Raw genomic sequence first — 11,819 nt, forward strand, 5'->3', positions numbered from 1 at the left:
TAGACCGTCTGCAGCGCCTCTGAGCGGAGCGGGCCCGGCCCGTGGCCCGAGCCGCAGCCGCAGCTGGCACAGCTCCTCACCCGCCCTTCGCTTTCGCCTTTCCTCTTCTCCCTCCCTTGTTGCCCGGAGGGAGTCTCCACCCTGCTTCTCTTTCTCTCCCCGCTCCTGCGCATCTCGGGACGGGGACCCCTCCATGGCGACGGCGGCCGGGGCCCGCTAGGCTGAAGCACCTCGCCGGAGCGACGAGGCTGGTGGCGACGGCGCTGTCGGCTGTCGTGAGGGGCTGCCGGGTGGGATGCGACTTTGGGCGTCCGAGCGGCTGTGGGTCGCTGTTGCCCCCGGCCCGGGGTCTGGAGAGCGGAGGTCCCCTCAGTGAGGGGAAGAAGGGGGAACCGGGCGCACCTGGTGACCCTGAGGTTCCGGCTCCTCCGCCCCGCGGCTGCGAACCCACCGCGGAGGAAGTTGGTTGAAATTGCTTTCCGCTGCTGGTGCTGGTACGAGGGCATTGTCACAGCAGCAGCAACATGTCGACTGGGGACAGTTTTGAGACTCGATTTGAAAAAATCGACAACCTGCTGCGGGATCCCAAATCGGAAGTGAATTCGGATTGTTTGCTGGTGAGTAGCGCTGTTCTCTTTTGCTTGTCTGGGGTTTTGCATGTCTTTCCTTCCTCTTGCATTACTCTGGTTCGCTGCAAAAGAAAGTCTCAGGTGTGCATAATCGTCTTGGAAAACGCTAGATTTCTGTTTCCTGAAGAATCTTGGAGTACCATTAACATCTCATGGCGTGGTCCTATTTGCCATTTGACTGGCTCTGTACTACTCTCTGAACTTTTAATTCTGACTCAGTTCATGAGTACCCGAAAGATACTTACAAACTGCTATTGCAGGCATCCTATAAAAAGTTATTACGTCAGAGTTACTGCAACGTATGTAGTTTGTTGAATGGCGATCGTAGTAATATTAATCTTTTTGATCAGTTTGACAGTTAAATTGAAAAGACAACTTTGCTTTTTTTTTTTTTTGCGATTTAGCTCCTAGGGTTTTAGTTTTTAGCCTTGAAAGTGACAACGGATAATTGATATTGAGCAAGTGATTTTTGAGCCAAAATTTCATAGGTGATTTGAGTTTGAAGGAACTTTTGGCTGAACTATTGTAAAAACCCAAGATAATTGGTCATATGTCATTACAATGTTAACTTATTATATTATTGGTTACAAAAGTACCGACCATACAGTTATTGTAACTTTTTGGTGGTGTGGCACTTAACATTGTCACTTTTAAAACATTCTAAAGAGGGTTTTATGACATGAAAAACCAAAATCCCATTTTAAAAATAGTTAAGTGGTTGATAACCTACAGTTATCTGTAAATAATTGGAATTCTTTGGTTTGATACATTTCCTCTGTAAACGAGTTTCTGAACAACTAAGGGTTACATAATATTTCTCTTTTAGTCCAAACAAAACCACAAAATCTCTAAAAATAAGGTTTCAGGGAGTATGTATATGGACAGGATTTCACAAAGTCTTCAGTGAAATAATGTTAGATATGCTCAATTTTGGGAATTAAGATTAAGGAAACAAAATAATACCATTCAAAGAAATAATACAATTCAAAAATCCCATCTTGAATCAAAGGAAAATTAATGTAGATTGTTTAAAATTAACATGCATATTTTTCCACGTGTATGGGCTTTACAAGAAGCTTCCCAAAACTTTCAGATTTGTTTTAAGCATCCCTGACCAGGAAATAAGAGTATTGTGGGTTGTTAGAAATGTCTTACCACATTATGGATGCTCTTCATATTGAGAAATAGTAAAGAAGGTTGATGCACAATGGATTTTAAAACATTTTATTAAACGAGATAAGTGGAAGGAATTAGAATATATCTTTCTAGTAAGGATTTCTATAACTTCTAAGAAGTCTGATTTATCTTTTAATATTTATCCAGTTTTCATGTATTTTTGAGTTTATTTTGCTTTTCGATCTCCTTATTACATGAGATGGTGTTATAAGGAGGGTTTTGTAGCTTTCTTTTTTTATTTTAATCATCTTCTAGCCTCTTACTATAGCTTCATTTGGTGGGGACCTTTATTTAGATGTGGAGGATACAAGGAAATATAAGTCATGGATGGACTCTTTCCCTGAGAGTCCAATCTATTTAATGGAAGACAAAACCTTATCTCACATATATACACAGAAACAAAGCCAAACACTTCACAGATTGAGAAACGTGATAAATTCCAGATGATTGTTTAGATAATGTATGCTCTTGGAAATTGAGAGGTAGAAGTCACTGTGAATTGAGAGAGCCAAAGTATGTTTTATGATGGATGGATAGGATTTAGATAGAGGGTACTCAGGAGGAGTGGAGGATAACGTGAATAGAGGATGGAGGCATGACTGGCTATGACAGGTTTGGGGAAACAAGGAAGATAAGGTTGGAAGGAAAGATTAGGGTTAGATTGTGGAGGATTTGATTGGTAGGCTAAGGATTTTGGACTGCCTTTACAATGTTGTGGCTGTTAAATATTTATAAATAAGACCGTGCTAGGATGAATGAAGAAGATGAATCTATTGTGTGGAAGATGGGTTAGCGTGGGAAAAGGTTGGAGAGGTGGTGAGATTGGATGGTTTTAAAAAATTATTATTGTAATAGTCGAGAAATGATTGAAGCCCAAAATTGGGGCATGAGAATGAGAAAAGAAGAATTAATGGAACTTTATTGGCAGGCTTGGGGAAAAGAAGGGGAACCAAAGAGAGAGGCAGTAGTCAGATGACCCTAAAAAAGTTGAGCCTGGATTATGGGGAGAATGGTAAAAATAGCAAAGTCAGGTTTGGAAATTGCTTGGCTTTGAAGAATAGGCCTACAGATAAATTCAATTTTAGATTTGTTGTGTTTGAGGGGATAGTGGAACAATCATGAGGAAATGACCTGTAGACTGTTAGAGATACAGAACTGAGCTCATAATTACAGATAATGATTTGGAAGTCATTTGCACAAAGGTGCAAGTTGCTATGATGATAAAGGGAGAAACGGTGGAGGGAAAACAGGGTGAAAGATGAAGGTTGAACAAGGAGGAAGAGTGGAGGAAGTAAGCAATCAAGGCCTCTAGAGTTAGGACAGCCAGGTATCATGGAGGCCAACACTTCTAAAACAACATTTTGAAAAAGAGAATAGTCAACAGACAGATTTGGTTGTTTTTTTCCCTTTGAAATCTTATAATCTTGTCCCCTTTTAATGTTTAGTTCCACAGCTGTTTATTGATAGCTGTTACTGAAATATTATTAGCCTATCAATCTGAACTTGGTAAAGACTGAATTTTCCTTTTTTTTTTCTGAGATGGAATCTTACTCTGTTGCCCAGGCTGGAGTGTAGTGGTGTGATCTTGGCTCACTGCAACCTCCGCCTCCCAGGTTCAAGTGATTCTCCTGCCTCAGACCCCGTGAGTAGTTGGGATTACAGGCGTGCACTACCACACCCGGCTAATTTCCGTATTTTTAGTAGAGATGGGGTTTCATGTTGGCCAGGCTGGTCTTGTACTCCTGACCGCAAGTAAGCTGCCCGCCTCGGCCTCCCAGAGTGCTGGGATTACAGGTGTGAGACACCGTGCCTGGCCCAAGACTGAATTTCCTTTGGAGACAAAAAGTCCTTTTTCCCGGTTTTCTAGTATCTAGCATGAATTTTCTTTGCATGATGTCTTATGTTTAACACTGAGCATTCATTCATTCATTCGTTCTGTCATTCAGAGTGACCTATCGGGTGACTTCAACTTTTTCAGTGAGTTTGTTCTTGTTCTCCCCTAATCTGGACTTTGGACTTCTCATAAATTATAGGAGCAAAACTCCTTTTACATTGGTTGCCTTTCTCTATTATTTTGACTTTTGCTGATTTGTTTAACTGATACTTACTTATTAGTGTGTATTATGTGCCACAGGCAACTTAGTTCTAGGGTTTTTTTTGTAATCCCAAAAATAAGGTTTTCAAATTACTTCTTCTCTACCTCCTTTACTAGATTCATGCTTAGAAATGGAAACTTCCAAATCTTTTGGTTTCAGAAGTTTGCTGATGTATGTCCTTTTAACTACCTTACCCACTAAACAGCTTTTTTGTTGAGACACTAATGATGAATAGCATCTGTAATCTGAAATTTGAAATTCGAAGTGCTCAAAATCTGAAACTTTTTGAGTACTGACATGATGCCGCAAGTGGAAAATTCCACACCTGACCTTGTGCAGTGGGTTGCAGTCAAAACTTGGTTTCATGCACAAAATTATTAAAATATTGCATAAAATGACCTTCAGGTTGTTTGTGTAAGGTATGTGTGAAACGTAAATGAATTTCTTATTTAGACTTCTCCCCATCCCCATGGTATCTTAGTATTTTAAAATGGTATGCAAGTATTTTAAAATCTGAAAAAGTCTGCAGTCTGAAACACTTCTAGTCCCAAGCATTTTAAACAAGGGATACTCAACCTGCAGTAGTGTAGAATAATGTAGCTGGAAGAACTCTGGTAAGTGGATATCCAACCTTTTCTGGAACACCTATAATTTTTTTCAAGAACTAAGTTCAGTCTTCATATTATATATAAAAGCTAAAATAGTCTGCAAATATTAAGCTATATTATGATAACCATTCGCTTGTTTCCTAGAGCATTCAAATTAGTCAGCTTTGCTTTTCTGTAAGTCGTATTCTTTCCAGTGTCCTAATAGTTGTCCTTCTTACTGTCCATGTTACAGTTTATAAGGATTATCGGGAGCTATTTCCCTTTTTCTGACTTCTTTATCTTCTAATTATTTTCTCTAGGGCCTGTAATAATTTCTCAGTGATTTTTGAGTACCCTTGAAAACAGAGTAAGGGATAGAGTTTAGTTAAGTCTGTTTAATCTTTGCAGAGGAAAAGATCTTATGGTTTGTAAATTAAAAAGGAAAAACAAGGCCAGGTACAGTGGCTCATGCCTGTAATCCCAGCACTTCGGGAGGCCAAGGCAGGTGAATAGCTTGAGCCCAGGAGTTTGAGAGCAGCTTGAGCAACATGATGAAACCCCGTTTCTACCAAAAATGCAAAAAATTAGCCAAGCGTAATGGCATGCGCCTCCTGGTCCCAGCTTCTGAAAGGCTGAGGCCAGAGAACTGCTTGAGCCCAGGATGGGGAGGCTGCAATGAGCCGAGATTGTGCCACTGCATTCCAGCCTGGGCCACACAGTGAGAACCTGTCTTAAAAGGAAAAACAAAAGTGGTTGGGAGGGTTATGGATATATTTGTTTTGAAGTTTGACATACTTTTCCTGAAAATACAGCCATCTTGCTTGTAGCATATTTATTAGCACACTGCTTCACGATGCCAGTTAAGAATATGACCTTTCCACTTTTCTTCTGGCTGGTGGAGGTGTAGCAACGGGTGAGTGGAGGAGATGGAAGGGAACCAATGTTAGTCGAACAGTGCATGTTGAGTTCTAACACTGTGCCGTTCCTTTTGTACATGTTTGTCACTACTATTTCTCATTAGGGAGTTGTTCAGAATGTGGAAGATAAACGTAAATGAAATTTCTGGTGTTAGTATTTGAGTTTTTCTTCCTTTAAATTATCTTCCTGGGCTCTCTTGACCTAGTGCTTTCCCATCTTTTCATTCTTTTTTTCTTTGCCTCAATCTTTGGCCTATAATGCTTACCTTTGTCTTCACTCTCTTGGAGAATTCATCCATTCTTACAGCTTCAATTACTGTTATCTCTATGCACATGATACCCAAATCTTTATTTTTAGTCTTTTGTTTCAAACCGTAAATATCTGACTGCCTTGTAAGCATCTCTACTTGGATGTCATGTTAGTCTCAAATCCCTCATATTACAAAACAGGCTTCCTCCCATAAATTTACCTGTTTTGTCATTAATTCCACTATTGTCCCTGTCACTAAACTGGAATTTTTTTGTGAACTTTTTTGACAGTGTTAGTCCACACATTGGGTTATTACAGCAGATTTTGGGTAGCATTTTAGAATCTAGATTATTGCTGTCTAATTCCCGGTACGCCTTGCCAGTTGAACTGATCAGTTTTGGGGATATATTACTCTTGGAATGAAAAGACCTGAGGTCATTAAATCTTTGAGCCTCAAAGTTGTATCTCTGCCAGTGTTCCTAATTTGTGTGTTAATAGGTGTTATTAGTATCAATTGCATATCTGGTTAGTTTGGACCAGACTTTTTTGGATGTTAGTATGTTGAAGGAACTTCTTTAAAAAAAAAACAAGTTACTCTCCTAATTCATTTTTATTCATTCAGCAAATCTTGTATAGGGCCTAAACTTGGATTGAAATCTAGGCTCTGCCATGTATTTGCTGAAATATTTTAGGGGGTTATTTTAACCTGTCAATGCTATTTCATCTTCAGAAAAATAAGAGGGGATAAAAGTACTAGATTGTTGTAAGAATTGAATAATACAGTCAAAACAACTATCATAGCATTTGGTATTTAGTAAGCAATTGTAATATGTCATATTTATAATATTTCTGTTAGATACTAGTCAGTGTGCTCAGTCTAGAAGTTGATGTTTATTGTCTTCTCTAAGTGCAGAGTAATTTATCTAGCACCTCAAACTGCTTATAAATTCATAATCTAGCTGTGCATTATTGACATCTAAGCCAATTGTAACTGAAAATTGAGATATTTATTAATAGATAGATTGAATAAATGGGGAGGATCTTTTACAGACTGTTTATTTGTTTAGTCATGATTTATAACATGGTATCTACTTTGTGCCAAGGGTTTGGTTGGATATAAAAGGCAATTGGGAACTAATTTATGGAGATTGAGTTGTTATCTTGTTCTCTTTCTGTATGTATCTTTTATACTTTCAGTATGTGTTCTGTAAATAGGCCCTCTTGCACTACAGCCACCCTGTGGGTGTGTAGAGAGGTGGCTCAGAGTAACAGCTGAGATATGAATTAGTTAATTCATTAATCTTTTGAGTCAGAAATGTTTTTAATCCAGAAGAAGGAACTACATGTAAAATTTTATATTGAACAAAGAGTAAATTCTCAGTTTTAGATTAGACTTTGTATAACTTTACACTAGTTTTACTTCATGATTGTAAGTTTTGGTGTTATGGATATATGGTGAAAACTGCAGATTCTATTATGATAATTGATAGAAAAACCCACTTACCAGGAAATACTACATATAGAGTTCTATTGCTGAAGATAATCCAATAGCTCTACTTCTCCATTCTCATCCCCACTAAAAAGGGGGCATATCCATTTAGTTTAAGTCCACAGTATAGCTGTTGGATGCAACACACATGTGTTCAAGAAGATGAACAGATAGTACCGCAATTCACAATGGAAAGTATTTATTCTTAAAAATATGCCATTAGTGTGGTGTTGTGAAAATAACACTGGACTGAAAATTCAGAGCATAGTCTTGTTTTACTATTATTGTGACGAAGTACATAGTTTTTCTTATCTAACCTTCAGTTTCCCTATTTGTAGAACAAAGATTGGACCAGATAGTTGCTGATGTCCCTTGTATCTCTGAAAATTCTATGATAGACCTGGCATGGTGGCTCACACCTGTAATCCTAGCACTTTTGGAGGCCAAGGTGCATGTATCCCTTGAGCCCAGGAGTTTGAGACCGGCCTGGGCAACATAGAGAGACCTCGGCTCTACAAAAAAAATAAAAATATTACCTGGGTGTTGTGGCTTCCACCTGTAGTCTCAGCTACTTGGGAGATTGAGGTAGCAAGATTGCTTGAGCTCAGGAGGTTGAGGCTGCAATGAGCCATGTTGGTGCCACTGCACTCTAGTCTGGTTGTCAAAGTGAGACTCTGGCTCAAATAAATAAATAAATAAATAAAATAAAAATTCTATGAGACTTTATTACACTTCAATTAAAACTTCAAAAAAATTGTCATTGATTTATTATTTAAGAAATAAAACTTAAACAGTTAAATGATGTTGGGGTAGAAATGTAAGATTGTCAGCCATCTTTAGTAAGTGCTGTTTTTGGAACTAGTTCCTAAATTAATTTCAATAGTTACATTTGGCATTAGTTTTTGAATTTGTGACTTATGTTCATAACTGTAGAGGTTTGAACAGAGGAAGTATAATTTTTCATTTGTTTATCTATTAAGATGTAAAGATATAGTTTTCTTCTCTAGTATACTTGCCCTCTCTGGGATTATGAAATACAGAGTATATTTTTATTACAGTTCCTAAACAATAGGAAGGTAGATGTTCAAATTAACGTCCAAAGTCTGATATGTCAGGGAGGCGAGAGATTATCTTATACTTGTGTTATATTTTTAAGGGTAAGCCAACCTGTGCCCCTCTTAATTGATCCTTACTTCTGATACCAGATTTTTGGCCAGAAATTGAAAATTTTCTCAGATTGTTGTCTTGAACTACTTTTTTTTTTTTTTTTTTGAGACAGGGTCTGGCCCTGTCACCCAGGCTGAAGTGTGGTGGCACGATCTCAGCTCACTGCAATCTCCACCTCCTGAGCTCAAGCCATCCTTCTGCCTCAGCCTCTTGAGTAACTGGGACTACAGGCATGTGTCATCTTGCCTGGCTAATTTTTGTATTTTTTTTGGTCGAGATGGGGTTTTGCCATGTTGCCCAGGCTGGTCTCAAGCGAGCCATTGGCCTCAGCCTCCCAAAGTGCTAGGATTACAGGCGTGAGCCACAGCACCCATCCCTCAAACTAATTTTGAAACAGTGCACTGCGATTAACTTTCCCTTTTCTCTTTTCTGTTATTCATTCATTCATTCATTTGACAAATGTTTATTTGGTGTATACTGTGTGCTAGGAATTCTGCTATGCAATGGAACACCATGGTGAATAAAAACAAACATGCCCCGCTTTCATGGAATTTATAGTGTCAGGAAAAGGATCAATTAAATGTCTGTCACACTAAGATAGGTGTGGGATAAGGTGAAGGGCAGGTAAGAGATGTGATTATGACTTTCCTTTAAGGTTTAGTTTACTTGTAGTAAAGCCATTAAGTGTATAGTTTTCAGATATGAGGCTGTAGATTGTCTCTATCAGATTCACTTGAGGCACTTGTTAAAAATGGAACCTGGAATCTTGCCTAGACAAATAAAATCACAATTTTTTGGGATGATTCTTAGGATTTGCATGAGATGTGGCTTCTTAGACACACTCAAGTTTGAAAACTGTAGTTACAGTGGAAAGTGTGAATTTTCATTCTGTTTGGTAATTTTATAATGAAAAATTTCAAACGTACACAGAAGTAGGGAAAATAGGATGGTGAACTCCTGTTACTCAGATTTTGCAGTTTTCAAAATGTCATCACATTTGATTTCATTAATCACCCTTTTTCTTACCAAAATATTTTAAAGTAAATTCTATATATTGTCATTTCATCCTTACATACTTCAATAAGCATCTTTGAAAAAAAAAAAGACATTTTCTTACATAATCATAATGGCCATTATCATGCCTAGCAAAATTGAAAGTGCTTTGGTATCATTAATTCCCAGTTTATATTCAGATTTCTCTGATTGTCTAAAACAGTGTCTATTTTACAGTTGCTTTATTAGAATCGGGATCCAAAGTCCAAATGTTGCTTTTCTTTGGTTAGGTCCTTTAAGAGTCTTTTAAGTCTCTTCTTAATATAGAGAAATCTCATTCCCCCAACTTCTCCAACTCCCCTCCCCCTGCATGTTGAAGGAACTAGGTCAGGGGTATTATACAGGACCTTGTTTTACATTCTGGATTTTTCTTTTTACTTTCCTGATGATATAATTTAACTTCTTCCTGTATTTTCCATATTTCCTATAGTAGTTAGATCTAAAAACTTGATTTACTTATTTCAGATTTCTAGTCAGCGGTACTTAATAGATTGTATTTTCTTTTGCCTCACATGGAGGTGCATAATGTCTGGCTAGCCTGTAGTGATGCTAAGGTTGATCATTCTGTTCAGGTGGCATCAGTCTGTGGTAACTTCCTGTAAGAATCCTTCATTAACCTTTCATCTAATGGTTCCATTCATTCATGATCTTTAGCCGAATCCCTGTTATTTCATTAGGGAATAGCAAAATAATGATTTTCTAATTCTGTTATTCCTTTCACATTTATTAACTGTAATTCTTCTGTTAAAAGTAGAACTTTTACATATTAATATCAACTAGGGCTATATGTTTACCATGAAATACAATTCATGAAATACAGGATGGATGCTTCAATCTTTTCCTTAATTGCCACTTTTTATAGCAAGGTACTTTGGAGACTTATTATGGTAGATATGCCACGAACTGGGTAATTTGAGGGAAGTTTAAGTAAAGGACTGTTTACAAAGGTGTAGATAGTATTTAAGGAAGCCAAGCCGGTAAGGATAGTGCAGTACTCTGTGACTGGCCACAGTGAGGAAGGGAGTTGCGATCGCCTCTAGGCCAGCAGGAACAAGGGAAGAGGAGAACAGCTGAGGAGGGCAGCTCTATGGAAGAGGGCTCTCTGACAGGCAATGTGGTTTCAAGTAAAGAGGAGCTTGTTGATCAGATATTAAGGGAGGCAGAGGAATATATCCCCTACCCTTATTCTCCTCTCTCCCTACATACAGTCTCCTTCTGAGGTCTCCCATTACCTGAAAAGCTAATATGCAGAAGAGCCTGTTGATATGATCCATGTGAGTCACAAACAAGACACAACCAACATTTATTTATTTATTTTGCTGTCTTTTTTGTTTTGTTTTTTATTTTTGGCATCATTATAAACACATTTAAAAATACTTTTGGTGTGTTTCAGTCAATTTATGTCATCCTTGCTGATACTCAGCTTGTTCTGTCTTTGGCTAATGGGGGCTTCTTCAGGTTGATTCTCGTGTTATTTGTATATGACCCTAATTATCTTTGACAGAGCGTCCTTGTTTTTTTTTTTTTTTTTGCTGCAATAAGGTACTCAGGCTCATCTTGTACATTTCTTGCCTCAGACTTGGAAATCAGCCATTCCTCCAGGAAACTCTTTCCTTTTGGTGGGGAATGCTACTCTTTACTACTGGTTGAAATTGTTTCTTGTCCTTGTTCAGTGAATAGAGCTATGATGTTTTATTTTTGAAAAGAAGAAAAAGTGCTTTATACTGATTATTTCACCAACTTCATGTCAGTTAGACTCTTTCATTTTAGGTTTTTTCCCCCCTCCATACTTAAAAAGTGCTTTCTTTCCTTTTTGATTTAATTTTTTTTTGTGTGTATGTGAAGCATTTACATGCTTTTTGGTTGGTTTGGGTTTGTTTTTGTTTTTGTTTTGAGATGGTCTTGCTCTGTCGCCCAGGCTGGAGTGCGGTGGCACTATCTCGGCTCGCTGCAACCTCCACCCGTGCAGTTTCCAGCAATTCTTCTAACTCAGTCTCCCGAGTAGCTGGGACTACAGGCATGCGCCACCATGCCCGGCTAATTTTTGTATTTTTAGTAGAGGCAGGGTTTTGCCATGTTGGCCAGGCTGGTCTTGAACTCCTGAGCTCAAGTGATCTGCCTGCCTCACCCTCCCAAAGTGTTGGGATTACAGGCATGAGCCACCATGAAAACAGGCCTGGCTTGTTTTTTGAGATAGGGTCTTGCTCTGTTGCCCAGGCTGGAGTGCAGTGGCATGATCACGGTTCACTGCAGCCTCTTCCTCCTGGGCTCAAGCGATTCTCTCACTTCAGTCTCCTGAGCGGCTGGGACTAGAGGCACGTGCTACCACGCCTGGCTAATTTTAAAAATGTTTTGTAGAGATGGGATCTTGTGGTGTTGCCTAGGCCAAGATCAAACTCTTAGCCTCCCAAAGTGTTGGGATTAAAGGTGTGAGCTACTGTGCCAGGCCTGTTTA

The 11,819-nt window shown here is 38.7% G+C and overlaps 1 protein-coding gene across 1 annotated transcript in view; it reads left to right on the forward strand.

Annotated features, from left to right (window-relative positions):
- The window catches only part of ROCK1 (Rho-associated, coiled-coil containing protein kinase 1), a 158,036-nt gene continuing 146,217 nt past the window's right edge, over positions 1 to 11,819 (forward strand). The window contains exon 1 of the mRNA XM_011957774.1: positions 1 to 617. Within this exon, the coding sequence (XP_011813164.1) occupies positions 525 to 617 (93 nt within the window). The 5' untranslated portion in view covers positions 1 to 524. The remainder of the gene's footprint in view (positions 618 to 11,819) is intronic.

The sequence above is a fragment of the Colobus angolensis genome, unplaced genomic scaffold, assembly GCF_000951035.1.
Source record: "Colobus angolensis palliatus isolate OR3802 unplaced genomic scaffold, Cang.pa_1.0 Scaffold45, whole genome shotgun sequence".
Taxonomy (NCBI): Eukaryota; Metazoa; Chordata; class Mammalia; order Primates; family Cercopithecidae; genus Colobus; species Colobus angolensis.